Genomic DNA, 27,766 nt, shown 5'->3' on the forward strand with positions numbered 1-27,766 from the left:
CTAAATCAGACACAACAGTATGTTGGCTGTTTAACCTCACACAGTTGAGGTTCATTTGTTCTAACTAATGTCATGGATATGGCATTAAAACTTTACTCCTCAACTTAATCTGCAAGCAAAAAGTAAAAAGGATCTTCATAGAAAGTAATTTCCTTGAAAAGTACCAGGAAGAAAAATAAGTCAAAACTACTTTATCATCCTGTGAATAACGCTTTTGATTTATGAACAGGTGATTGCATTGCTAATTGAACTTTCAATTAAAAATATGACAACAAAATACTTAGGGTTAAACATTTTATTTTATAATAAGCCTTACACCAGGATCACTAAACATTTTGTGTATCACCCAAATAAGTTACATTCATTCTGAGCTTTCATGTCATTTTAAAAAAGTTAAATTTCTCAAAAAATAATTTTCAAGTGAGCTGTAATAAACTCTGCATAACCAAGCCAGAATTCTTTCACATCAAGTAAATATTCCAGTTTTCCCTGCTGCTTTGACAGTACAGACCAACTACAAAAGCCCCTCCAAATTTGCACTAATTAAATGGAGACTCACTGAAATTACTGAGACTTCCTGAATACTTTGAATAACAGTAGTAACACTTCAAAGCAGGAGCCAGACCACTGAGCTGAGTTGCAAGAAGTGACGTTTTGCCTGAGGAGAATACTAAAGTATCTTGAATGAAAACCTTGTTGCAAAGGGACAGACCCCCACTAATGAGCATGCAGAACACAAACAAGAGGCAGCAAACCTCACATTCACAAGCGTAACCACAACTTTTAAGGGGACACAGCATTTATGCAGTCTTCTACTATTTCAAAAAGATAGTGATATATATCCGTCCTCCGAGCAATGTCAAGGGCCGTTTCATCCAAGTTGTTCTTCAGGTCTGCTTTCACGTAGCGATTCATCAGCAAGAGTTCAAGGGTTTCTCTACTGTTTTTGTTTCCTGCAGCAATATGCAACGGTGTCAGCAAACCATTTGTCTGCGCGTTGATGTCTGCACCCTGCTGAAGTAAGAACGCGGCCACTTTTGTGTTGTTCCACTTACAGGCGCTGTGCAGAGGCGTCCAGCCATCCACTGTCTGGGCATGAACGTCTGCCCCTTGGGCAACCAGTTCATGTGCAACGTCCAAGTGCCCGCTGTAGGCAGCTCGATGGAGAGGAGTGTACTGATCTTCATCACGAGCATTCACTGGCGCCAGCTTTTCGGAAAGAAGCCTCTTCACTGTACTCAGCTATTTAAAAAAAACAGGTAATTTAATATGAAACTCCGCAAACACGATGTATGACTTTTACTGTTCTGTTCTGATGGAAAAGCAATTTCTGTCAGTCTCAAAAAGGTTTAAGTGCAACAAGAAATTTTAAAATGAAACCAGTATTGTTACTGGGATGGGGAGGGGGTTCTTTGTTTTGTTTTGAAAGAGATACAACATGAACATTAGATGCAATGCCTTAGGGTACCTTTACCTTACACCTTCTCCCCATTCACTGTGAAGGCATATGTACCTCCACGAGACTGTAGATGGAGCTTGTGTGCATAAGAAAGGCAACTAATGAAAATTAATGTACGTAAGAGTGTAATAAGCTACGCAACAGGAATCTTGGTCGTCTCTCCCTCACTACCAAGCATAAAAAGTTTTGGGGGGGTTTTCCCCATGAAAAGATAGGAAACCAGTCACCCATTATCTGCGTATGGAGCTTTTGAGAAAATAAAATTTCAGATACACCCTCTGCACGCCAGTTAAAAGGCTTACTTGCCATGAAGAAAAAGGCTGGCATACTCTCATCTTATAGAAGTTTAAGCAGAGTGCTATTACTTTAACTTTGATCTACAGTCCAAGCTTTTGTTCTGAAAGTTAATGGATCCAGAGATATTTTAGTGTGTGTGGGCTACAAAGGGAGATGTTTTACGTGCAGTGGCTTGCAAAACCGGATCAAAATAGTCCACAGAGATAAAGGAATGTGTAGGTAAATTTTTGCTTGTGGATGAAACTGTAGATATCCGCTCAAAATAACATTCTTGTTATTTGTAATACACACAAACAGAATAAATGCCTCACCCGATTGTTTTCGGCTGCCCACAGTAGCAATTTCTCTGGATTTTTTTCCATTTTTTTCTCTTGCGTTTCGTACCATTCCTCACTTCTTTCTTGTTCATCATCCTCATCATCAGACTGTCCTGACCAACAGCTCTGAGTTCCCACAGGAATCAGATGCCTGTGCGTCTCCAGCAGCTCAAGTTGGTTAAAATTCTCCGTAAAGTCTTCGAACTGCTCGCTGTCGTCATCTTCTTCCTCGATTTGTTTGTCTTTATTCATTTTCAGTTACCATCTGTAAGCAACAGATACACAACGCTACTTATAGGAACTTTTACTGTTATCCGCGCAGCGATCGTCAATAAAAACATCTGACGGAGGATGCTGACATCAGCAACACGACGAGCAGCAAAACTCAAGAGCGAGCCAACCGCTCCTCCCCCCCCGCCGGGCTCTGCCAGAATCCCCAGGTAGCCCCCACGGAAGAAAAGCACCGCGCTAGCCCAGTCTCGCAACGGCGTCACCTTCGGACGCGCAGGGCGAGACCGGGCGGGCGTGCCGTCGAGCGCCCTCGGAGCACTGCGCCTTTTACAAACAAAAGCTTTGGGGAGCAGGCTGGACCCCAAAGCCGCGTTCCTGCTCCTCCCCGCGGGGCCGGCCCCGCCCAGCGCCCCTCGCTGCCCTCCCCTTCCCCTTCCCCTCACGCCCCACGCCAGGCCCGGCCCGGGACCACCGGCCTCCGTCCCCTCCGCCGGGCCCGCGCCACCCCGGGAGGGCCTCAACGCCCACCCCGCCCCACCGGCGCCCAGCAGCGGCCCGGCCCCGAGGCTGAGGCTGAGGCCTCCCCGGCCCTCGCCCGCAGGCTGCCGGGCGCTCTGCCGGCGACCGTCCGTCCCTCCGGCCGACCCACCCGCGGCCGCCGGCCGGCCCCGCCGCGCGAAGCGAACGCACCTGCGGCCTCCACCAGCCGAGCGCTCCGGGTGGGGTGGGGGGTGGGGGGGGAGGGCGGGGCCGCCCGGCTGGGCGGGGCCACCCGCCGAAGGAGGCACGCCCACCACCCGCCCTTCCGGCCCGCCCCCGCCCGCCAGCGGACGTCCGGCATCGGCCGCCGGCTGACCAACCGCGGCGGCCCGGCGGGTGAGGCGCCGAGCTTCGAGCGGGGCGGCTCTCGCGAGAGCGGCGCGGCCCGCCCTCTCCCGGCGCCATGGGAACGGCGCGGGGCGGCGGGCGGCCGCGCTAGGCCGCGGGGTGAGGGGCGGGCCGGAGCTCCGGGCTCCGGCGGCAGCTTCTACTTGGCCGCGGGCCCCTTGGCCGGAGGATTGCGGCCTCCCCCGCCGCCCTCCGTTCGCAGTAGGGCAGGCCCCCGGTGCGCTTCCTGCGCTGGCCGCTGCCCCCCGCGCTCCTCAGGGGGAGCGGGCCGGCCGCCGCCGCCGTTACCGAGCCCGATGGCCGGCGTGCTGGTCGCGGGGACCCGGTGCCGCCGTGCCCGTCCGCCCCGTCTCCCGCCCGGTCCCGTTCCCGTGGGGTTGCCCGTCCCCTGCGTACTTCCGGGCGGCCTCGCCGGGGCGGAGGCGTCGGGAGCGGCGCTCGGTTCCCGGGCGGCCGGGGCGAGCGGGCTGGCGGCGCCCCACGGGGCTGCCGTTCGCCTTGTTCGGTAGTAAAGGGCCGAACCAAGCACGGACCTTTCCTTGTCTTGAAGGGTTTGGCAAGCAGCAATTACCGGCAACGGACTCAGTAGCTGATCGTCCAGCTCCCGGTGCCTTTCTCTCGTAACTGGTGTGTTGTTGTCTCTTAGGCTTTACGTAGCGTCTATGAAGACAGCAACTGACCTCTGACCTGACTTACTAGGCTGCGTCCAGAGCCCTTTAGCGAGGAGTCTCCCACGAAGATGAGTGCCATCAACTCCCAGTAAGCTCCTGTTGTCCGCAGCTCTGTGCGGTTCTGTCCTATCAGATAGCAAGACTTTTCTGTGTTTAGATTGAGTTGAGAAGAACTCAGGTCATCATTCGTGTTTTCCCTCAGGTCCTTATGATCGTCATACTTACCTTCATACATATATATCTGGATTACCAGTGCAAAGAGAGAAATTCAATGTTTGCTCACCGAGCCTTTTTAAAGGCACAAAACATACAAAGGTTTCTTTAGTTTTTCATTAGATACTTCAGAGAGATGGTTGCAGCCCTTTACCAGAGAGTAGGCTGATTGGAATAACCAAATCTTCAGACTTGTTGGTTTGGTGAAGTGCTGTTTGCGATAAAAGTAGTGAAATGTTTTGAGAAGATTACCGGAATTATATTTTGATGGAGTTTTATAACAAATTTCCTACGTATTTAATGACTTTGGAAATAACAGCTTACCATAATAAAGTCTCTCTTGAAATGCTTAAGTATATTGCTCTCTAACGCAAATTTTCCCGTCTTATTCAGGGATGATGAAGATACCTTTAAAATACTTATTGCTACTGATATTCATCTTGGCTATTTGGAGAAGGATCCTGTGCGTGGAAATGATACATTTGTAACTTTTAATGAAATTCTGGACCATGCTCAAAAGAACGAAGTAAGTACTGCTTTCTGGAAAGTGAAGCAGTGAGACTGTGGAAAATGCGTTCCAACCTGCCAGAAGCTATAAAGCTTAGTCCTGGCGCAATCTTTAGTAATATCAAATTAGATGACTAAACTAACCTATTTATTGCAACCAGTTATGTTTCTGTTTCAGTAAAAGGAAAGCCTATACCTTTGTGACAGGGTTCTTATTAATTTATGACTCTGGTTGCTTTAATGGTGTTTTCAGATTGCCTGCAGCAGTTCCAGTGGTATTTAGAGAGGGTTTGTCACTGCAAGAGGGGAAAATAATTGGGGAGAGTGAGGGTAATGATACAAAGTCTTCAGACAACTCAGAAAGTAGGAAAAAAAGTTAGAAACTTTAAAGCGTTGTTAAAGCGCTGAGTTGCTGAGGTGAGCAGTTCCGGAACCCACATGATGCACAGCTGAGAGCTGCAGCGTGGGGCACGGGGGTGGTCCCAAACCAGGGGAGCCTCTGGGGGGGCTGAGAAAGCCACCAGGAGCCTGCAGCTCATGCAACAGCAGCTGATGGGACCTGGATGAGGCCAGGAGCAACGGTGGCCAAGCCCACCCACACGTATAAAAGAAGCCCCAGGGGAGCACTGGTGACCGGGAGCACAGCGAACAGGACATGGCGCGGCAGTTCGCGTGGCAGTTTGTGCAGGAAGGGCGCTGAAGCCCTGCCAGCTCCACCAGGGAGCAAGGGCATCCACCCGGCAGAAAGCCGCGGCCTCTCTAAGCTCTGCGCCCACCACAACCAACGCAGCCGCCCAGAAGAGCTCCGGTGCCAGGCTGCAGGTCGTGCCCTGCTCTTAACGCCAGTACCAGCCCGCAGCAGTGAGCAGAGCTGTGGGAACTGCAGGCCCAGGGAGAGGAAGACGCAAGGCTTATTGATGTGTTAGGAACCAGGGAAGCACCTGAGAATAGACATGTAGGAGTTAGGGCTTCTCCTCTCCAAAAAAGGTGGTGGGGTCAATAGCCCAACTGAAGTGCACCTACACCAATGCACGCAGCATGGACAACAAACAGGAGGAGCTGGAAGCCGTTGTGCAGCAGGAAAACTATGATACAGTTGCCATCATGGAAACAGGGTGAGATGACTTGCACAACTGGAGCGCTGCAATGGAGAGCTATAAACTCTTCAGAAGGCATGGGCAAGGCAAGGAAAGAGAGGCGGTGAGGCAGCCCTGTATGTTGGAGAGTGTTTTGACTGTCTAGAGCTTAATGATGGTGACGATAGGGTTGAGCATAGATGGGTAAGAATCGGGGGGAAGGCCAACAAGGCAGATATCGTGGTGGGAGTCTGTTATAGACCACCCAGCCAGGATGAAGAGGTGGACAAAATATTCTATAAGCAGGTGGGAGAAGCCCTTGTTCTCGTGTGGGAGTTCAACTTACCAGATGTCTGCTGGCAATACAGTACAGCAGAGAGGAAACAGTCCAGGAGGTTTCTGGAGTGTGTGGAAGCTAACTTCCCGACACAGCTGGTGAGGGAGCCCACTAGGGAAGGCGCTGGACCTGTTGTTTGTGAACAGAGAAGGACTTGTGGGTGATGTGATGGTTGGAGGCTGTCTTGGGCACAGCGATGACAACACGGTAAGAGATTTTGATTCTTGGAGAAGTAAGGAGGGGGGTCAGCAGAACTGCTACCTTGGACTTGTAGAGGGCAGACTTTGGCCTCTTTTGGAGCCTGGTTGAGAGAGTCCCTTGGGAGGCAGTCCTGAAGGGCAAAGGAGTCCAGGAAGGCTGGACTTTCTTCAGGAAGGAAATCCTAAAGGTGCAGGAGCAGGCTGTCTCCCCATGTGCTGAAAGACGAGCCAGTGGGGATAGAAGACCAGCCTGGCTGAAGAGAGAGCTTTGGCTAGAACTCAGGAAATCAAGGAGAGCTTATGACCTTTGAAAGAAGGGGCAGGCAACTCAGGAGGACTACAAGGATGTTGTGAGGTTATGCAAGGAGAAAATTAGAGGGATCAAAGCCCAGCTAGAACTTAATCTGGCTACTGCCCTAGCAGACAATAGGAAATGTTTCTGTAAATAGATTAGCAACAAAAGGAGAGCTAAGGAGAACCTTATCACTCTCTACAACTACCTGAAAGGAGGTTGTAGTGAGGTGGATGTCAGTCTCTTCTCCCATGTAACAAGTGATAGGACAAGAGGAAACGGCCTCAAGTTGCGCCAGGGGAGGTTTAGATTGGATAGTAGGAAAAATTTCTTCAACGAAAGGCTTGTCAAGCATTGGAACAGGCTGCGGTGTAGTTGCCATCCCTGGAGGTATTTAAAAGATGTATAGATGTGGTGCTTAGGGACATGGTTTAGTGGTGGACTTGGCAGTGTTAGGTTAATGGTTGGACTCGTTGATCTTAAAGGTCTTTTCCAACCTAAACGCTTCTATGATTCTAATCTATGTTTCTGTTTTTAAGGATTGCATATTTCTTAGTCAAATTATTTGTAACTTTGATGAAGATTATTTTTTTTCCTAATTCCTTTTCAAAAGCTAAATATGTACAGAAACTGCAGCTAGTACCTTCTCGAAGTAATGTAGCGATAGCTACTGATTTTTTCCCACTAGGTACCACAGCAATGAAAAGATAATGTGTATCTTCATGCCTGTCAAAAGAAAACATTTGGGAGCCAATCTGGAGTCCCTTATTAAAAAAATTCACTAGTATTTTTTTTCAAGATGATCAGTTGTATTCTCCTATAGGTCTTCATAAATGGGTCTTTTTGTGTTTGGTTTTGTTTTAATGAATAATTTAGTTAATGTTTGTTTCATGAGCAAATTAAATACTATGTCTGCAACTACCAACTTTTTTTACCTAAAAGTCCATATATGTGGAACCCCTTAGAAGAAATAATTTAAACAATTATTGCTTAGAGGTCTTCTAACATAATACAAAATGTTGTATTAAAATAATAGAGCTTTTTGTTACATACAGGTGGACTTTATTTTATTAGGTGGGGACCTTTTTCATGACAACAAACCTTCCAGAAAAACATTACACTCTTGTTTGGAGTCACTAAGAAAATACTGCATGGGTGATCGTCCTGTTCAGTTTGAAATTTTGAGTGATCAGGCAGTTAATTTTCATTATAGCAAGTAAGTACGTTCCTACAAATTACGGTGTAAGGTTTGGTTTGCATATGGGGTGAACGTGTTGTGATTTTTGTGATTTATGTCCTCCATGACTGGAACCTTGAAGTCTTAGGCCTGTTTGTGTGGGACAGTTTACAGTATGACTTCACCTGTCATCTTTTATAGTCTGAGTCTATAAAGGCATGCACACAATTTTTTGAGAAACTTCTGAATGTGTTGTGACATTTGATACATTTACGTAATGTATAGTTTCTATTCTGCAAGTACAATGCAAGTAAACCAAGTTACGTGTATTGCTGTGGTAAAATCAGCAGAGTTCTTTGTGTGTTAACAAAGGTTGCACAGCCCAGTCCACTGCTCTTGCGTGTACCACACAACATGTACAATTCTTTTCATAGGCTTGCTCTAAAAAAATAAGTTCTTTTTGCTACCCTTTTCCCAGTGGGAAGCGCCATTCCAGTCCATGAGTAAGAATCTTCTTATGCTGTGAAGCTTAAGCTTAGTAGTAGCCACTTAGTACTCATTTGCGCTGGTGTCATGATGCATTTGTGATGATCTTAGTTTGAAGAGAATATTGGGAATTGTCCACAAATTTGCAGGTATAGTTTAACTTTTTTTTCCCCTCTTCTTGTTCAGGTTTCCATGGGTGAATTATCAGGATGGAAATCTCAACATTTCTATTCCAGTTTTTAGTATTCATGGCAATCATGATGATCCCACAGGGGTAATTATTATCATAATTGTACTATACTGTTATATTACAAAAAGAACAGGCTAGTTTTAGTCAGTTGCTCCACTCCTAATGAAAATGTTTTGTGTATCTTTAGGAATTCTCTTAATTAGTGACAACAAGTTAAGCGGGACATTAAAAAAGAGAATGGAAAGAAGTTAAGGGATCCATATGAACTATGTTTAAATTCTTAATTTACATAGATTTCTGTCACTGAGAACAGAATAGCTTTTCATGCCAAGAAATGGCAGCCTTTCAGAAACTTTCTAAAATGAATTCTATCTGCAGAGACTGAAACCTTTTTTCTTTAAGAAGGGGAATTTTGATACTTTGACTTGTGCATATGCAATTGATACACATCTGTGTTTTCAAGGAAGATAATCTAATGATGAAAGTCTAGTTTAAAAATCAACAACTAAAAGTAAGCAGGAAAAGGACATTTAGGAAGCTGCACAGCATGTGTATTGAATTAATAACTTTGCATTTTATATCAAATAGCAGTGTATCATGGAGATGAGTGTTGTAACAACGGAAGTTTAACTTTGGACCTACTATGATGTAGTTAGCTTAACCAGATAATTTTCTGTAGTAGTTTAGAGACTTTGGCTGTTTGGGTTTATTTTTGGTTTTGTTTTTCTGAATGCTTTAATGTTTAATTTCATATTTTTCAAATTAAGCAAGACTTGTAAGCAAAAGGGATTTTCTTCTGTACGTGAGAGTACTAAAAAAACCCCACTGATATATGTGGTGGGGTTTTTCAACTACAGAGGTTACTTAAGGAAAGATACTCTCTTTCCCTTTTGAGACTGTTTCACTTAGACTTTCAAGAGTAAATTTTCTGCTCAAAGTTTTTATATTTGTTTCTTAATATTTTCTACAGGCAGATGCACTGTGTGCATTGGATATTTTAAGCTGTGCAGGATTGTTGAATCACTTTGGACGTTCACCTTCTGTGGAGAAAATAGATATTAGTCCCATTTTATTGCGTAAGGGTAGAACAAAAATTGCTCTGTATGGCTTGGGTAAGTGTTAGTCTGCCAGACTGTGGCTAGACTATTCATGTATTACTGAAGCTCAGTGGGTCTAAATTAAGTTGGAGGAAACATACAGTGCAGCAACAAATATGAAGGTGTAAGTAATACTAAATTAAAGTGTATCCGTTCTGTGACAGTGTTAAGTTTCTCTTCCTGCTGCATTGTCACAGGCTGAAAGTTTTTTCTTTTTTCTTTGCCTTTTTTTTTTTTAATTTTAAAATAAATTCTTCAATAACCTTATTTCTGTACTTCTATTGGTCTTAAATGAGCCCTGCTTAAGTTAGCCATAGATAGTGCCTGTGTATCGAGTCAGGGCAATCACACTGTTGTGTGTTAAGCTTACTTCCGCCTGTTTAGGTAAAACTGAAACACTGTATGTTCACCTACCATTTTGGTTATATTTAAAAACATAAACAGTCTAAGCAGAAACCTAATGTCTGATATGTCTGTCTGAAGTGGGTCATACGTAATATCTGTCGCAGGTAACCTCAGTTTCTTGAAAGAAACTGAGGAAGAGTATCATATTTTAAAGGTGTCCTATGGTGGGTTTTCAACTTCAATTTGTCCCTTTTCTGTTTTTTCCTCCACCTTCCCCTCTACCCTCACTTTACTTAGACTGGTTATGTTTGTCTGCTTTCTGCCTGGACAAGTTAACTATTAAGGTCTTAATTTTTTCCCCTTATTTTATGTCCAGTGATGAGTGCTTAAACACTTAACTTATAGCTATAAAAGTTGGTTGGAAGTTAAGTCCTAGCTGGTCATGATTTCGTATGTTTAATGAGATACTTTAAAAGCTTGCTAGATGTTCTAAGGGCTAGTAGTGAGGGTCCTAATACCACAGTGTAAAAGTTTTCAAAAAGCATTTGAATTTTTAATACCCAAAATCATTACTGGGAAATGCAACAACTTTCTAAAGTATGGGTGTTGCTGCATGAAAATGTTCATGAGATGTTTCTTTGAGCTTGTGCCAGTATTATATACCCTCTTGACTTTCTCTGATTTAGAGAGCACTTGTTCTTATACAAAATACATAAACTCCGTATGGGATTTTATTGAAATGCATCATGAATCCTGGGTACGGATGGTTTGGGGTTTTTTTCCTTGTTAAAAACATCAAGGATATAATCAGTGACAATCAGTTCAGAAGTACTGCAGACTTTTTCCTGCTGTGTGGGAATTCACAGAATTTGCAGAATTCATGGTTTATTTCTTGTTTTGTAGAGAATTTAAAAGTATGTTTAAGAACTCCATCTCTGCTCAGTAGTGTCTGGTTTTAGACTCCACCTTACAACAAAATAATATTACTCTGTCAACAAGAAACAAAATACCTTTTCTAATATTTTTAATTCTTCCCATAGTCAGTTGTTTGGCAAGAAAACTGGCAAGAGGTCTCAAACCAGATGTAGTTAATGAAACTGCTTTTAGCAATTCTTTAAAGGTAGATTTCCTGTTAAAATATCTTATTTTCAGAAGTCTATTTAGTAAAACAGCCAATTTATACTTTGACCTGTTCAAATTCTTAATCATGCCTCAGACTTCTTAGGTCATGAAAATGAAGATCTGATCTTGCCACGAAGTTGTGTTCTTCATGCTCTTTTTAATAGAGGCGCTGATAAAAATCCTATAAAATGAAGAGTTGGTTTACCACGCAAAAACAATTTGATGTTTTGGTTTTTTCCACTCCAGGAGCTATTCCAGATGAGCGGTTGTATCGTATGTTTGTCAATAAACAAGTAACCATGCTGAGACCAAAGGAAGACGAAGATAGTTGGTTTAACTTGTTTGTGATTCATCAAAATAGGTAACAGAATTGAATGAATTACAGTGACTTGTAAACATATTGTGTTACTTCATTGAACTGCCTTGAAAAGGCTAGTTGAGAAAGCCAGCTATGATAGTTGGTGCTTCTTGTGAGTAGCTGGTTTCTTAAGATTTTCCCAAATGAAAGCATTGTTTTTACAGCTCTTCTTACAGAAGAATCATGAAGGAAAAGAGTTGAAATAAATGAGTTAGGAATGTTGGGAAATCTCTTCCCAAACTCTTATAGTTAGGGGCAGTGGAGGGTTTGTAGTGTAATATGCATAGAATTGTCTTGCCTGCTTGTTAGAGCTGAAACAGCATTAAACTTCATATTGTATCTTCTGTCCTTGTTTGAACCGTAATTTGATGAGTGCTATATCTTCCCCTGCACTGCTATACTTTACAGGCTCTCTTGAAGAGAGCATAGGTACCATGTGTTCTTTCTGCCTACACACTTCTTCCAGCAGTGGTAGTAGGAACAGGCAGAGTTCTTTTCCAAATCTTTTCTGATAATTTTTCCTGAATAAGAGTGCAGTCCTCGTGCAGGTAATGGTGAGGCAGAAGTAAACAAATATAGCTTAGATAACCCTGTGTACTGATCTCTGTCCAGTAGACTGAAGGAGCTCACTCCTCTGTCTCCTTCACCTTCCATAAAGGGGTGGGGGGTGGTGTGTCTCATGTCTATTTAATTCAGTGGGGTTTACCCCACCATTTAAAAAAAAAAAAAAAACCAAACAAAAAAAAAGGGCCATGAGGTGCTATAAAAGCATTCATATGGAAAATAACCCTGAAGTCTTGCAAGCCAAGTAAGAAGAAAAAGGAGATCCAAATAAAAGGAGGGGAACAGAAAAGAATGAGCTCTGTAAGTTACTGTTTTGTTTAACCAAACACTTTAAACAATTGCATAAGGAATAACTGTGAAGAGTACCTGATATGGAATGTACATCAGAAATTTTTTCTGGCATTTCTGTATCACTTTAAATCACACTGATGTTGTTCTCCTCCTTCACTCCCCTGTTGCCCACCCATGACTGTATGCATTCTAATTATTTTTCTCTTTTCTTGAACAGAAGCAAACATGGAGCTACCAACTACATTCCAGAGCAGTTTTTAGATGACTTTATTAATCTTGTTGTGTGGGGTCACGAACATGAGTGCAAAATAGCTCCATACCAAAATGAACAGCAACGTTTCTATGTTTCTCAGCCAGGAAGTTCAGTAGTGACATCTCTGTCCCCTGGAGAAGCTGTGAAAAAGTGTGTGATCTTTTTGTTCTTGTTTATCCCTTGCCTTATGTCTCCTGTGTGTTGTGTTGACAAAGGAAAAATACTCTTAAGTATGCAAGGACTTGTGTTATAGTGTGGATTAGCTCCAGAGTGTGACATAACAAATGAAGTAGGTAGAATCAGTGCCTAGAATAACTTTTGTTTTACATAGATTAAACCTAACATTTGAAGCAAATGGAACTTGCATAAGAAGAGTTACACCCCGATAAATTGGAATACAAGGAACTGTGTACGCATGCTTTTGCATGGAACAAGCACTGTCTAAATATAATAGAACTGAAGTTTGGCAGGGCCATCCCTGAAGTACAGATCCAGGAACTTCCTATAGCTTTTAAACTTTTTTTATCCCTGAAAAGTAAACATTAATTTAAAACAAATCTTTATACCATAGTGATCTTAAGTTTATCTTCTAGTAAGTTACCTTTCTCGTTTCTAGACACATTGGTTTGCTGCATGTTAAAGGGAAAAAAATGAAAATGCAGAAGATTGCTCTAGAGACAGTGCGAACTTTCCACATGGAGGATATTGTTCTAGCTGATCATCCAGATCTTTTTAATCCTGACAATCCTAAAGTAACTCAGGCAATACAAGCATTCTGCATGGAAAAGGTAACTTGTAATGCTAACAGTATATGAATAACCATGTAGTGACAGGGAATGGGATCTGTGACTGGTTTTGAGGCTGGAAGATGAGAGATCTCATGTCTTGCCCCATATTATTTGAGACAGACTTAGGCAGCGTTTCCATAGGATGCTAATTCTGTGACATTCACTGCATGCTTGGCTTCCAGGTTCCTTGACAGGGGTAGCCTACTGAAGTGGGCTGGAAGTGCTTTAGGGGAGTCCATATCGTTTTTGTACAAAAGCTGCTGCCTAAGAGTGGGGCACACTGGGATGTGCACTTTGGAACCAGCATAAATACATGCACCTAAACCGTGACAACTGTGCTGTGTGAAGTGGCAGAAGTAACTAAGCGGGTTTATTAATTGCTGTTGGTTCTTAGGCCTGTATAAGTCTCTTCCTGCTTTTCTCTGGACCTAGAAATTTAGCAAAGGATAATAGCTATAAAGTAAAATTGCATGAGTGATCAGTGATGTAGATATTGCTGGACTACACTATATCCGAAAGATAAACCTTTCATTGTGACTTTTTTTCTCATTCATTCTTACAGCTTTTGGCTGGATACTGGTACATATGTTTGTTCAGGAATGAGAGCACATCCTGTAATTGTATATAGCTCCCCCTGCATCTGGATGTATTTTCAGTTATACTTGAAGGGTTCGGGCATCTCTAAGAGAACAAAGTGGAACTGAATTTCTAATTCTGCTTCACAGGTTGAACTGATGCTGGACAACGCAGAAAGACAGCGCTTGGGAAATCCACGCCAGCCAGAGAAGCCTCTCATAAGATTACGAGTAAGAAATTGTTCGGTTTGGATTGCTTTGTTTTGAAAGGTCACTGTGAAAAGTTTCAAAGTCAAGTCATGCTTTTTGTATAAACGTAATATATAAAATTTCTTACTGTGTACAGGCAAGTATAAATTGCCTTCATACCATGATTCTGTTTTTCTGTGGTATAACTAGTACTCTATGGTAAAGGATGAGGTGGGTCATAAGTGTACTTCACTGCTGGTCTGAGTAAGGGTATCAAAAGTGGCTATCTACAGAGAAGTTTTTCTAAGTCATATTATCCTGTGTTTGTTCCTGACCTAATTGATGGAAACTTTCCTGAACGCTGGTAAATGAAACAAGTTAGGAACAAGTTATGAATCTGGACTGTTATTAGCTATTCTGTTAATTTTATTATTAGCTATTATTATCTGTTAACTATTCTGTGTAGTACAGTAAAGCACCAATTTTAGGTTAACTTATTTTTTACTTTAATTTCTCCTTTGAAGTGTAACAAACTCATCTTGATTTGTGTGGCTTCTCTATTTCTGTTTGCTTCATATTTAAATTTTTCTTTTCCTCTTTTAGGTTGATTATGCAGGTGGCTTCGAGCCATTCAATGTCCATCGTTTTAGCCAGAAGTACATGGATAGGGTAGCTAACCCAAAAGACATCATATACTTTTTCAGGCATCGTGAACAAAAAGAGAAGAATGGTAATTATAAAGGAAGGAATTATTGGCTTGCCTTGGTTTTCATTCTTCTTCCTTTACTTTGTTACCCAGCACTTGCAAAGGCTCGGTGTCTACCGTCTAATGTGTTACAGGAGGAGTAAAGATGCATAGCCTCATTTAAGTGTATATATATTGCACAACTATTTCTGTTCTATTTCTGCGTTTGTCTAAAATTCTGATATTCAGCACAGCATCTTCTGACAGTTATTAAAAAATAATTCCTTTTTCTTTGGCCTCAAACCTTACTGTGTTGCTTATTGTAATACATATAGCTCCAATACTGAGTTACTCCATGTTTCTATGATAATTACCATGAAAGACATTAAACATCTCACTCCTGAGACTTCTCAGAATGAGGTGGCTGGTTTGGGGCACTCTGCAGGAAAAGAGATGGATGTTGTTCCTTTTCCCCCTTTTTTTTTTTTTTTTTTTTTAATTTTATTGCTGTAGTAATTCATTTGTTTATACCTGAAAAAGTAATGTTGGGGATGGGCTTGAGAGATATTTGTATATTTTTAAAAGAAAAAAGGGTCCAAATGTACAACAGCATTTTGTTTGCCCTAATTAATCATGTGTATGAGGTGCTCTTGGCTGGTCTGTTCCAGGTATGTCTCTATTCAAGCAAAACAAATAATTGCTGTTACTATTGTAGCATTTCTCACTGTGCCTAGAATTCTTGATAAATGGTTAATAGATGTAGCCCAAATACTGGATTTGTAATAGTTGCTAATGAAGATACAGCTTGCACAAGAACATACTGTGCTAAAGAACTGTTAATATTTCACATTCGTGCATTGTAAGTACACCAATTCCATTGACAGCTTTTACTTACACTGTTAGTTTTAGAAAGTTCAAAACATCATGTTTCATGGATAAAAACTGCTTTTAGTGAGGTTTTTTTTATTATGGTTTATTGATCTTGTTTTATTTTTCTGTGTTGTTTTTTTAATGGTTGTGTAATCTCATTAACATACAAGATAGCTACCACATATGTCACTGTTTCGTCAATACAGTTTAATTTTCCCATTTAATGTGCATCTCGGGTTCAGGAAGGGAACGTAAAAAGAATACCATGGTTCTTTGCTTTCCTTTATTAGATATCCTCTAATAAAAGGGAGGTGGCTAACAAAGCAGTCAAAATTTTCAGTACATGTGCAAATAATGCTATGATTCGGTACAGGTGATGTTAAGACGTTGTTATTGTTTCTTTTGTTATAGCTGCTTATATAACAAGGCTAACAAAACAGTGTTTTGTGCTTGCATGTGGCAGATGTTTGGAAGCAGTCTGTAGTCACTTTATATTATTTTGTGTAACATGTGGTTACCTCAGTTGATTATCCCCTTCATTCTTCTGTCATTCCTACCTTGCTGCCCAAGAATGGGGGGCAGCCTTAATGAGCTATGAACATTTTCTACTGAAAATCAGTCAGCATGCTTTGGAGGAAAATTTCTTCTCTAGTAACAGAGTTACTTATAAAAAAGCCCTTGTGCTTTGATAAGTCCTTTTGATTTTCTTCCATTTGTGATCTTCTAGAGTTCAATTACAGTAACCTTCAGGACATAGTGTTCAATTTATAATTCCAGACATTTGGTAGTTAGAAGAATACTTTGTATCTGCTAGATGTGGAGTTGTCTTGTACAGTTATTGCATCCATTCTGTTTAACTGTGTTTCCAGACAATAGTCTTTACAGTTAGAACAAAAAACTTTTACATATAAAAGGGACCCCAATTCTTAAGAGGCCTACATTAACCTTTTTTCCTAGTACTGTCAGTGGGATGGTAATAATTAAAAGCTGCAAATGTGGGTGATGGTGCCACTGTGCTTTTCTATTCTAGACAATGATCTTAATTTTGGAAAACTGGTTAGCAGACCTACTGCTGAGGGGATGACACTGAGGGTGGAAGACCTTGTAAAGCAGTATTTTCAGACAGCGGAGAAGGTATCTTTCTACGTTTTTACGGTTGGGGTTTTTTTAGTGGAATATAATCTTTTTATCTTTTTTTTTCTTTCTTAATGGAAGTAGTGTGCCCTGAAGAGACTCTGACATTCACCAAGAAGTGAATTTATTTCCTATATAACGGCATGTGAATTCTGTATGAAGTATATGTCTTAGGTTAACAAGTAACTGTTGTATATAGGTTGTATAGTGTATGTGAACACATGCTGGTTTGAGAGCATTATGATAACTCTACATGTGAACTTGCAGTGTCTGCCCTGTACTAAATAATGTGTCATGTTCTCACAGGAAGAAAATGTGAGGCAGCATGCTCCGAGTGAGAAGCTACCTTAATTTACTATAGGGTCAATGTGAGACTGTACCATTTACTATTACCAGCTGACTTGGAGTACTTGTTACTTTGCAGTATGTTTGTGTCCTCAGACATAGTGCAATTCCACATAATATTTAAAGCAGAGCAGGGAGAAGGAAGAGAGCCCCCCAATAGTTTGCTTTCTCCCCACCCTTTTGTTAAACCCGATTTACTTCCTTTTCCCACACCAGGGCAGTAACGTCTTGGAGGTAAAAAATAATAATCAGTGAGTCAGACACCAAAATGCTTGATCTAGATGATCAAGTACAACTTTCAGAAGCTACTTCGGAACATGCTTTCTATAAAGTCATTAGAGCAAGGATTCCTGAGGTAAAGATCCCCCAAATTATATCATATTGCCTAACCTTAGACACGTGTTAGGCGTCAGTATTAGGATGACATAAACCATGCCCTGGAAGGGCTATTTGCCTTACGAATATGATAGGAAACCCAGGGTGACTAGTTCAGAAGTAGGTACTTCTTCAAACGTATTCCATCCCTAAATCCCATAAGGAGGGGTAGCGGTGTCAAAGACAGGGCACTGTATTACTCTATGAAAAATAAATTTTGCTTTTAATCTCTTTTCCTCACTTAGTCTGCAAAATTGTGCCTCTTAACACCATCTTCCAACTTGTCTGTATGTTCTTATATAAACAGCTCAGTTACTGGTCCTGCATTTGAGGCCTGCTTCAGCAGCTCAACATCTGTAAAGACTAGAAAGGATCTCTTGATGTTCAGAGAAGGCTTGCAGTAGGGGGAAATCATACGTTTTAGATTAACACTGGTAATGAAAGGAGGAGGGGGGGAAAAGTATATTGTGCTCCAAAATGATGGTAGGGGTCTTAAACATTGTATTAAGATAGCCTGTGGTTCAGGCTTTGCTAGACACCTGATCTTGTCTGATTAGGGAAATAAAAGCACCCTGAGGTGGCACAGGGCTGTAGTTGAATGTTCAAAAAATGTTAGACCAAAAAATGGTTAGTAAGTACCAGACTCTGTTCAGTTCCAGTGTTGCTGGTAAACTGAGAGTAAAATCCTGGAACCTGGAAATTAAAATCACTGCTATTTGTCTCTTTGGCAAGCTTTTTATTTCTTTTTTGCTTTGGAAGAAAGCTTAATTGCTGAATGTCAACATGAACATTCTGCATCATTACAATCAGTCATTCTTTTGAGATGCTTATCCTATTTTTTGTAAAAAACTTATTATAATAGCTGTAAGATTTATTCCTCTGCGCAGCATTATTTCAGGGAAGGTTTTATGCTTCTGATGCAACCCTGAAAACAGCTCCTAAAGGATGCCCGGAAGGATCAAAAATCATTAATAAGCATATATAGTTCTTATTACTAAGAAATTATCTGTGCTGTAGTTTACAGACAAAAGAGGCTTTTTTAACATTACTATCCATATGGGGGTTTCATTCTCAGAATGTTTCCTCTTACTGTATTGGGAAGGAGGGTAGAGAAGAGAATGGTGTGAAGCACCACCAGTACCATCTACTTTTATTAATTACTGTCCATAGTAATATCTTAATGTATAATATCTTGATGAATATCATCTCACTTGATGAATGTGTGAGAACTATTGCTATTCACAGAATTGCGTTTCAATGGAGTAAACTTCTCCTTAATAGCTCTTAACGCTTCACAATAATAATTTGACTTGCTCTGTAACTGACATTTTTTAATGTTAGAATTTTATAGTAAAACTAAGTAACTTATAATCTGTAATAATTCAGGGCCTGTTTTTTAATAGCGTTTTTATGTCTCTGCAAGTTGATCTTTAGTTTTAAAAGAGGGGGGGACTAGTAAGGAATACAGTTTACCTTCTCTCAGCAATACATTTCAGACAAATTAGATATGACTAGCACTGTAGTTTCTTTACTGTTTATGAAACTTTTTTATTTGATAAGTCTGGAAAATACTCTGTTTAAGTAGGTGTTACATGCTAGCAGCAAGAGGGTCATAACTGTATTATGACGAGTAACATGTTTGCTTATTGCTGTGCTTTTCTCTGAAATCTTCAATGCACATTACTGGTTTTGGAACCAACTTAATGTAATGTTTATCTGAAACAGCAGGAATATTACTCGCTTTCTTTGATGGCAGATGCTTCTTAACAAAATGTTTTCCCCAATTATAAAGAAAGTACAGCTTTCACTTCTAACTGAAAGAGGAATGGGAGAAGCAGTGCAGGAGTTTGTGGACAAAGAGGAAAAAGATGCCATAGAAGAGTTGGTGAAATTTCAACTAGAAAAAACACAGAGGTTTCTTAAGGAGCGTCGCACTGATGCAGAGGAAGAAAAAATAGATGAGGAGGTAATATTCTCATAATGCTAATTCCTTAGGAGAGGTTAAGACAGGTAGTAGAAAAAACAGTGCTCAAACCTGATTGAATAGATTTGCCTGTGTGTGGAGCATGTGCAACACTCACCTCTAGTCAATATCGTGATGAAGTTTCAAATACATAGTTTAAAAGCTTGTATTGAAAATGGGGTTTAGGTATGCTTATACTGATTCTCACTTTATTTGCACACGCATGCGTAGAAAAGATCTGTCACTTTAGTATATGTAGAACTATATATCTACTGCGAGAAAGACAGTAACTATAATCTGTCTTAGCTTTTTCATATTGTCTTAGGGAAGAGTACAAGAACAGGGTAAGCATAAAGGAAACTTATCCTTCAGGTGTTCTACTAGCTTCTAACTGCTGGCAGCTGAGGATCTCCCAGAGACAAACCTGGTTTGTGTGTATTTAGTGACCCTTAATAGACTTCTCTGTCAACTTGTTGAGCTTCCACATAAGCCCATGTATTCAGTTGTTATATTCAAGCATTGTATGAAAAATTGTTCTGCAGCTTAAGTGTGCACTGCATAAAGAATAATTTAGTGGGGGGAATAAGGTTGTAGCTACCTGTTTTCTTGCTTGTTGCTTTAATTCACGAGAGGTTGAAAGACACCATAAACAATCAGTGCCTGTAGGCTTTCTGTGGCACTCTGGGGTTTTTTGGTTGTTTTGGTTTTTTTTTGTCTTTTGGATGAATATCTTTCCCTCTGACCCATCATATATTTTTTTATACTTGGCAAGCTGGGCTTTCAGAGTTGTACATGTTATTGCAACATTTGTTTCTTCTCAATATTGTTCTTTTCTGTCTTGCTTCTTCATCTCTACCCCTTCTTTTCCAGTTATTCATATTTCTCTGTCACTTATTGTCGAATTACATATACTACCCTTCTCTTGAACATAGTATCTCCCACTTTTCATCACGTCCCAATCTTTTGTCTCCCCAGTGATGTAGCTCCAGTTATTAATAGAATGTGAGATCCTTAAACTGTAGGACAGCATGAAAAGGCTCTAAAGAAACTGTTCAGTTATTTTTGCAGTCATCTTTGCATTTTGCATGAGCTTGACTTAATAATTCATTGATCAAGACTTCTCACTTGCTGTGTTTTGATTATTTATTGTATGAAATGAACTGTTATTTTGATGGGAACTCTTTTTTTTTATTCAGGTGCGAAAATTCAGGGAGAGTAGAAAAGAGAATACTGAAGAAGAGGATGAGGAAGTTCGTGAGGTAACTCCTTTGAATTTTGAACATAGGCTGAAGAATGGAATGGTGGCTTCTGCATATGAATGAAGTCACTTAGCAATACTTCAACATTGTCCTTGCCAAAAAGTGCCTGTCTGCCTAGGGAAGATTAGTAAGTCTTCTTTAAATCTTGCTTGGTATAATATGTGCCTAAGCTACTGCTCGATTTGGCTTTTGAGACCTCTTTTCTTATGCAAATTTGTGAACTTGAATGTTCAGTTGTTCTTGCTTTGAACTGAGGTTAGACCAGGCAGGTGACCTTCAGAGATCTGTTGGCTTAAGCTATTTGTGATCCCATCACCAGTGGACATGTGGCTAGGCTGTATTGCATGATATTACTGGAACAAATTGGTATTATTGGTAAACCTTTAGGTACTATTGTCCTCATCAGTAGTCCTAGATCTTAAAGTCTTAGATCTCCCAGAGATTCATATCTAGATTGCGTGTATCTTTTTCCAAATAGAATTGCCAACCACTGACAGTGTTGGTGCTCCTTTGTCTTTGCAAGCTATGTGGAACTGGAATGAAATTTTGAAAAAAAGGACACCTGGGGTGAGATTCAGTTCTCCTAATCTGAGATATCTTTATGTGAACTAGTTGTATGAAGCACCCGCTATCATCAGTGAAGATCAAGTCAATGGAGCACAGAGGGTGCTTCCTCTAAGCAGATGCATGTAGCTGACAGGATGACCTGAACTGTTCACCAAACTCCAGTGACAATGTGTCATATTAACTAGCTCCATTCTGTTATCAGAGCTTAGCTAACTACTTTATATGTACACATCTAGATTAAATAGACTTAAATACTGTCCCTGCTTTTTGACAGACTGCCTTGCCTTCCATAATGCTGTGGATTTGAATCTTCCAAGCCTCAATGGTTTAGAACTATATATCACAACTAGGATTTAACAATAGTGCATTTCATCATTTAAGATTCTTTTTCCTGTAGCACTACTGTTCCATTTCAGGCAATGACCAGGGCTAGAGCCCACAGATCTGAGGATGCAGTTCATGTCGCAGCCTCCAGTGATGAAGAACTCATGGATACGGGGATGAAAGACACTGGTGATTCAGATGATGGCCTTCCTGCAACAGTGAGACGAGGAAGGGGTTCGGCAAGAGGTAGGGCAAGAGGTGCAAGAGGACAAAATTCAACAGCAAGAGGTTCATCTCGAAGGGGAAGAGGTAAGAAAAACTTCATATTCTTTGTACTGCAGTTACTGACTTTTTTTTTCTTTAAAAGGCAACTCTCTTCTGATGCTTCAGTCAAGTGGAAATTTGTTGCTTAAGGACTCCTACTGGAAAAAAAATTCTTCACAGATATTTTTGGTATCATATTACATAGAGCCTTACAAGGGCTAAGTTGTGACTTTTTCACAGGGTGATTAAAAGAAAAATATCTTGCTTCCCACCTATGGAAGCATAGTAGACTCTTAAAAGATGCATTATTGGGAAGGTCTGTGCAATGATGTGCATGGATAAACCTTTGTTACTGCTAAAAGTAACGCATTTGGTCAGTATAGAGACGAGGTACAGATTGTCTCTATCCTAATGCAATTTATAGGAGACTTCATTGTCTCTAGTGACTGAGAAAATGGGGAGTGTTTCCTAAGCAAAATTAATTAAATAGCTCCTTGGCTGTGTGTGATTGTGCACTTTACAGTGATAGTGGTACTTCCATTATATATAAATATATATAGGTAAAAAAAGAAAAGATGGGATCTTGCAGTAATATACTCATTTGAGTTGTCTCAGTAATATATGCCCAAAGGCCTAAGAGCAGGATGAGTTGAAACAAAGGCAGTCATCCTAGGACTGATTTGGTTAGTGCCTTTAAACTGGTTCTATGAGCATGTGCTCCAACACTGTTGTGATCCCATCAGAGCAGGGCCGTGTGTGTTAAGAGGCTGTGTCCGTGGGGCTTTGAACACTTGACCCAGAGCGGTCCTCCTGCGTGTAAGGAGGGCTTTGATTCAAGGAAGAAAGTGAAGGAGTAAAGACAAATGTAGGTTTTTAAGTGACTTCCCACTCAGTAACGATAGACTAAAGGGGGGGGGCGGAACCCAAACACTGAACAGATTTGCATATTATTATCCCTACAGGAAGCACTAGCCAAGAGTCAGCTACTAGCAGCAGAACCTACAAGCCTGTATCTGTGCCTGCCAAGAATATGTCTATCATGGATGGTAGGCTTTCGATCTGTCCATTACTGTAATCTGCTCTCTCAAATTGTAATGAAGGTGTTTGTTTAATGAAGAAGTGCCATAATTGCCTTTATTTCTATTAGTCCTATTCAGCTGTGAGAGATTCTTTTGGTTCTAATGAAATAGAATAACTAACTGTGACGACAGAAAGAAAAATGGAGGAGAAAAAAAAGAATAGTGATACCCTGCTGTCATGGGTAAAATGAAATGTGTCAGGAACTTCTGACTAGAACTGGAAATAGGGAACATCTTACTGTATGCAGTTCCTTAAGGAATAAGCATAGAAGGAATGTGACTTAATAGTCTCTATTTTATGCAGAACATTCCTCAGTGGATAAAAAGTTTAAACTTGACTGATGTTTGCAAGTTAGTAAACTTTAATGCAAATCCATTTAGTCTTACATTGTAGCAAGTTTTAGAAATGCCAGTTTTCATAGGGAAGAGAAACTTAGCTGCAATTTAAGCTGCATGTATGAGAGTAGCCCTTCCTTGGTACAGAGGACAGGCTCTGAGGAGACAGCGTATGTAATCTGAGTATTAAAGAAGAAGAAGAATACTGCTCACAAATCTGTACATGAATCTCGCACAAAATACCCAAAGGTAGAGCAAGTTTTAAATTAATCAGCAAATTACCTATATTTCAAATTGGTCAGCAAACGACCTAAAATACTGTGGAGAAATCAATTTTAGCAGATGTATTGATGTCTAAACTGTTAGACATACAGGAGCATCAGTTATAGTAATATTTTTCTCTTCCATGTAACCAAAGTTACTGCAGGTTTTTCAGCCAGACTGGGAAGCACCTGCTGATGCACAGAGGGTTAGATCCCTGGGTTTTTCAGAGTCTAGCAGAGGCTTAATTTATGTTTTGGTTTGGGTTTGGGGGGTTTTGCTTCTTTGTTTTACAGGGTATTTTGTAGATAAAATGCATGCTAAGCAGGTGTTAAATAAAAAGAATGATATAACTTTGTTTACATTTTATTGTGTGAGCACTTTAAAAATATTATCTTTGTTTTATTCTAGCCTTTAGGTCTTTGAAACCAGAGTCCTCTTTGAATTCATCTAAATCTTACTCTGAGGTAAGAAGCATCTTACATGAGTGAAGTTGCGCTACCTTTTACTGTCTTCTGATTTGAAAAATAAATATATGGTTAAAACATCAGCTTAAACCAGCAGATGTTCCCAAGCTATCAGTTCCAGCAGTAAGTTTCTGAATGTTAATTTGTAGACCTTTTGTACCCTTTTTTTTTGGTATGGTGTTTTAAAAAAACAAAGACCATGTGACCATAGTCTTAAGATACAGAGTGTATATACGTGAGTATTTTGGGGGTTTCTGCAAGATCAAAGATCTGAAGAGCAAAACTTGTGCTTTATTTGCACATGCTACAGTTCTAGCCTTTAGACCTGTCAAGTGTATATTGCAAGTAAGTAGGCATATAGTTGGAAAAAACCCTAAAGGTTCTGTGCTATCGTACTGTAGTATTATGCACTATATCTCTGCAAGAATAAATTCTTTGAAAAAGCTTTATAAATGATATAATTTTTTCAGGATATTATGGATGATGACTCTGACCTAGAAGACATTTCTATTGTTCGTTCTTCCAAAGTAAATCAAAGGTTGGTATGTTTACTTTATGAATGCTACCATGACTGCCTTATTTCTGATTGGCAATCAGCAGAGTCCAGGGATCTGATCCACTACCTGAAAAAACCCACATTTTTAAGGAAGTCATAACACTGCTTAGAGAATTTATATGAATTTTTACCTAGTAATGTGGATGATCTTTCTATAACAATAAATTGGTCTACTGATTGAGATAAGCTAGGTCAAAGCTTTAGAATTAATGTTAGTTTGAGAATTTTAATTGCTCTAGTTACTGTTATTTCTATTCATTCTTAATTTCTGTATTGATGGTTCAAATCTAAGTTGAAGGGAAAGTTACTGGAATGTCTGGTAATTGAGAACATGCTGATACCTTTTCTTCGCTTTGTATGCTTCAAGGTTGTCAACTACATCTTCACTTAGTAAAAGAGGTTCACAAAGCCAAACATCTAGAGGAGTTGATTTTGAGTCAGATGAGGTATGGTATATAGTGATCTTTTTTTCTCTTATTTTGTGTAAGCAAGCTTACTGTTTTACAGCTATGTGAATAAAGCATTTCCAAGTAAAATTGAAATTATTTTTTTTTCCCACTAACAGTGCTAGATTATTGCAACCAGCTTTAATTAGAATATATACATAATCATCAAAAATAAGGCTGGAAGGAACCTCAGGACAATATTCAGTCCTTTTTACCTTCAATCCTTAATCAGTTAATTGTCATTCCTGAAATGTGTGGAATAGGTTATTTTGCCTGGGGAAGAAGGTAATTGTAACCTCTTCTAGTGCTTGGCTCTGTCCTTTCATTTGTTTATGTACTTTATTCTTGTAAAAAGGAAGAATTTTTATTTTTTATCGCATTTGAAAATGGCTATTTTCCAGGGCACTTTATTGTTTCATTGTTGCAAATTATGTAAATACACTTTAAAGAAAAAATTAAAATACTATCTTCAAGTTTAAGGTGTCTGTTCTTGCAGTATATATTGGAACTGCTAGGAAATGGTTACTTCCATAATTAAACAAGTAGAACTTTATTCACAGTTTGCACTGAATAGAATACACATACTGTCAAGCACTGTGCAGTTTGTTTTCACAGACTAGTAGACTGTCATGTACGGTCAGGATCCTGGCCTTAAAAATGTCAGGTGTTGGCCACTTTAGAGAAAATGTTACATTCTTGTGCCTTCTCTCAATTGTACTATCTCTTCTTGTACCTGAAATACAAAACTACATGTTTGCTTGAATATGCAAAAAGAAACTGTATTTTTGATTCATGCAAATCTCAGTAAATTATGATTTGAGATACGTATATGGACCTAACTTCATTGAGGTGTGTGCTGCTCAAAATGGTAACATTTTCCTAGGTCACACCTGAAATATAGACTGTTCCCCATTTCAGAGTAGCTGTTCTGAATATATTGACGTAAACTCAGTTTCTATTCTCTGCACATTTGTGATCTGGACTTGTAAATCAATGGATAATCTTTTTCATATCAAAACCAACAAGAACAGGTCTGTCAGAAAACATGGAATAATGTGACCAGGCTTTCTAGTTTAAAGGTGACTTTACTTTTTATGACCCGGAATGCATGCTAGTTCTAGTAATACCTATCTGTTTACAAATTGCAGGATGAATTTGATCCATTCAAAAGCACTGCGCCATCAAGAAGAACTAAGTGATTTCTGGCTTGCTGTGCAAGAGAGACTGTGAAAGTTAGTGAAGAAAATGGAAAGCAGTTTGCAAGGCATTCTCCATATGACATTTCTCTGTAAATGATGGCTTGCCTTCAGTTTTTGCTTCTATGAGATGTTTCTGGTTTGGGTTTTTTTTTTTCAGTGGCACCAAATTGGTATAATTTGGGTGTTGTGTTGCTTGATGCATTAGACTAGAGTGTCTAATATTCTGAAGTACTGCCTGAAACTGCAAGTTCTTTCTAAAACTTCTAAAAGCCTGTTTTCTTTCTGGGATGATAATAACAGTCATATCTTTTATAGAAAACTCCATCTCTTGGGCTTGAATTTTACGGAGGAGTAAATTTATAGTAGTATGCAAGTATGGACATGGACTCAGCATAACGAAACTTGTACTTATTTGCAATTTTCTATGGATACAGTTGAAAACTCTGGAGAGTAATAGTTTGACCCAGTGGTTTTCAGTATAGAAGCTGGAAAATGTTCTAATACTTTCAGCTCTACTAGGACAACTAAACCCACTATTGCACTGTTATTAAATGTCATAGTATATGGGAATTAATTCTGGTCTGTAAGTCAAGAAGTACCAAAGGGGACTCTTATCTCTTAATCTTGTGGGCACATCCTAGGCAGAGATTTTAGCAAAGTGTATAGGATTGATAGGAATTGTATCAAAGGTTCTTTCTACCTTTTTCACAATTTTTTTTCAGTCAGCTGTCAAATTCAGAGCAGCTTTGTTTATAAACTGCAGCAGTTCTTGAATTGTCTTGTACAGAAGATAAAGATAGCATCCTTCACTTCAGGGGGGAAAATGTAACCTGGTGTGTGTAGAAAGACTGTACTATAAACAGATACTTCTCCTAATTGTTAAATGTAATTTGTTGTATGGGGGTAAGATGCACAGAAAATCAATGTTATTTCTCAGAGATCACATTGGATAGTTTTTGAAAAGTCACTTCTCACTCATGTAACTTCCAATCCACCTGCCCCAGGAAAGCTCAAAAATTCAACAAAGCCACAGTAGTGAAAGAAAGATCGTTCCCAGGAAAATGGGGGGTGGGGGTGTGAGGGGGTGTGTGTGCACACTCTGCTCTGTATTTAAGAAGAAGAAAAAGCATTATTCCCTTTTTTTGAATGCTTCTGAATTGCGTTCTTTAATGTGGGTGGGTTTTTTTATATTCCTGTTACAAACTTTTTTTCATCAGGCCCGTTGTCTAATTTATTATAATTTTGTTAAGAGTTCTTTTGCACAGATGTTTTTGATGACTTTTTATGATTACCTGAATTCATGAGCTGTATAGCTTTATTTCAAACATTTTCTAAATACTTCTCATTTTATAAATTACATCACAGGTACCTTTTACAAAAACCATATACAGTGTACCAAATCCTGATGTTCCTGTGCAGCTGCTTCCTTTGCTGTCAGCGGGCACCAGGGATGGTGGAGCAAGGGAGCTGTCAGCAGGAGTGGGTACCAAGCTGACAAATCTACTTCAGCCTGTTCTCTAGTAACAGCCACATGTAGGTGAACTGTCCAGACAGTTCATACTGGGGTATGTTTAAATACAAACTAAACCAGAAGGGTGATGTGAGGCAGAGAAGGGCACACAGGCAACATGAGTGACATGACGTGACCAGAGCTTCCACAGGGCTTTTTCCATGAGCCTTTGTGGGTATTTTGGGTGGGCCTGCCTGGTGTGT

The 27,766-nt window shown here is 40.1% G+C and overlaps 2 protein-coding genes across 5 annotated transcripts; one reads left to right on the plus strand and one right to left on the minus strand.

Annotated features, from left to right (window-relative positions):
* Positions 1–277: 277 nt before the first annotated feature.
* On the minus strand, positions 278–3,560 carry ANKRD49 (ankyrin repeat domain 49). 2 transcript variants are annotated; one of them, XM_049823148.1, is made up of 3 exons: positions 3,481–3,560; positions 2,068–2,338; positions 278–1,242 (listed from the first exon to the last, which is right to left on the minus strand). In XM_049823148.1, the coding sequence occupies exons 2-3, from the start codon at positions 2,323–2,325 to the stop codon at positions 784–786; spliced, it is 717 nt and encodes a 238-aa protein (XP_049679105.1). In that variant the 5' UTR covers positions 2,326–2,338; positions 3,481–3,560; the 3' UTR covers positions 278–783. The 2 variants fall into 2 exon arrangements, with proteins under 2 accessions (XP_049679105.1, XP_049679106.1); XM_049823149.1 differs by lacking the exon at positions 3,481–3,560 and adding an exon at positions 2,995–3,035.
* Positions 3,107–27,761, plus strand: MRE11 (MRE11 homolog, double strand break repair nuclease). 3 transcript variants are annotated; one of them, XM_049823146.1, is made up of 20 exons: positions 3,107–3,180; positions 3,839–3,951; positions 4,470–4,602; positions 7,544–7,704; positions 8,338–8,425; positions 9,312–9,453; positions 11,152–11,266; positions 12,336–12,521; positions 12,988–13,159; positions 13,885–13,965; positions 14,527–14,653; positions 16,509–16,612; positions 19,125–19,298; positions 20,492–20,554; positions 21,538–21,754; positions 22,672–22,755; positions 23,797–23,852; positions 24,323–24,390; positions 24,776–24,854; positions 26,003–27,760. In XM_049823146.1, exons 2-20 carry the CDS (start codon positions 3,932–3,934, stop codon positions 26,051–26,053), a joined length of 2,121 nt encoding a protein of 706 aa, XP_049679103.1. In that variant the 5' UTR covers positions 3,107–3,180; positions 3,839–3,931; the 3' UTR covers positions 26,054–27,760. The 3 variants fall into 3 exon arrangements, with proteins under 3 accessions (XP_049679103.1, XP_049679102.1, XP_049679104.1); XM_049823145.1 differs by lacking the exon at positions 3,107–3,180 and adding an exon at positions 3,226–3,291; XM_049823147.1 differs by lacking the exons at positions 3,107–3,180; positions 3,839–3,951 and having other exon boundaries at positions 4,485–4,602; positions 7,563–7,704; positions 26,003–27,761.
* Positions 27,762–27,766: the final 5 nt, after the last annotated feature.

This window comes from Accipiter gentilis, chromosome 19, assembly GCF_929443795.1.
Source record: "Accipiter gentilis chromosome 19, bAccGen1.1, whole genome shotgun sequence".
Classification (NCBI taxonomy): Eukaryota; Metazoa; Chordata; class Aves; order Accipitriformes; family Accipitridae; genus Astur; species Astur gentilis.

What these genes read in the sequence shown, in the direction of transcription:
- ANKRD49 (XM_049823148.1), bottom strand. Translation starts at nt 2,325, where the DNA reads ATGAATAAAGACAAACAAATCGAGGAAGAAGATGACGACAGCGAGCAG. An exon ending in GGGCAGCCGAAAACAATCGG is followed by an intron (nt 1,243 to 2,067) that starts GTGAGGCATTTA and finishes TTTTTTAAATAG; the next exon opens with CTGAGTACAGTGAAGAGGCT.
- MRE11 (XM_049823146.1), top strand. Translation starts at nt 3,932, where the DNA reads ATGAGTGCCATCAACTCCCA. An exon ending in ATCATGATGATCCCACAGGG is followed by an intron (nt 8,426 to 9,311) that starts GTAATTATTATC and finishes TATTTTCTACAG; the next exon opens with GCAGATGCACTGTGTGCATT. An exon ending in TCTTCCAAAGTAAATCAAAG is followed by an intron (nt 24,391 to 24,775) that starts GTTGGTATGTTT and finishes GTATGCTTCAAG; the next exon opens with GTTGTCAACTACATCTTCAC.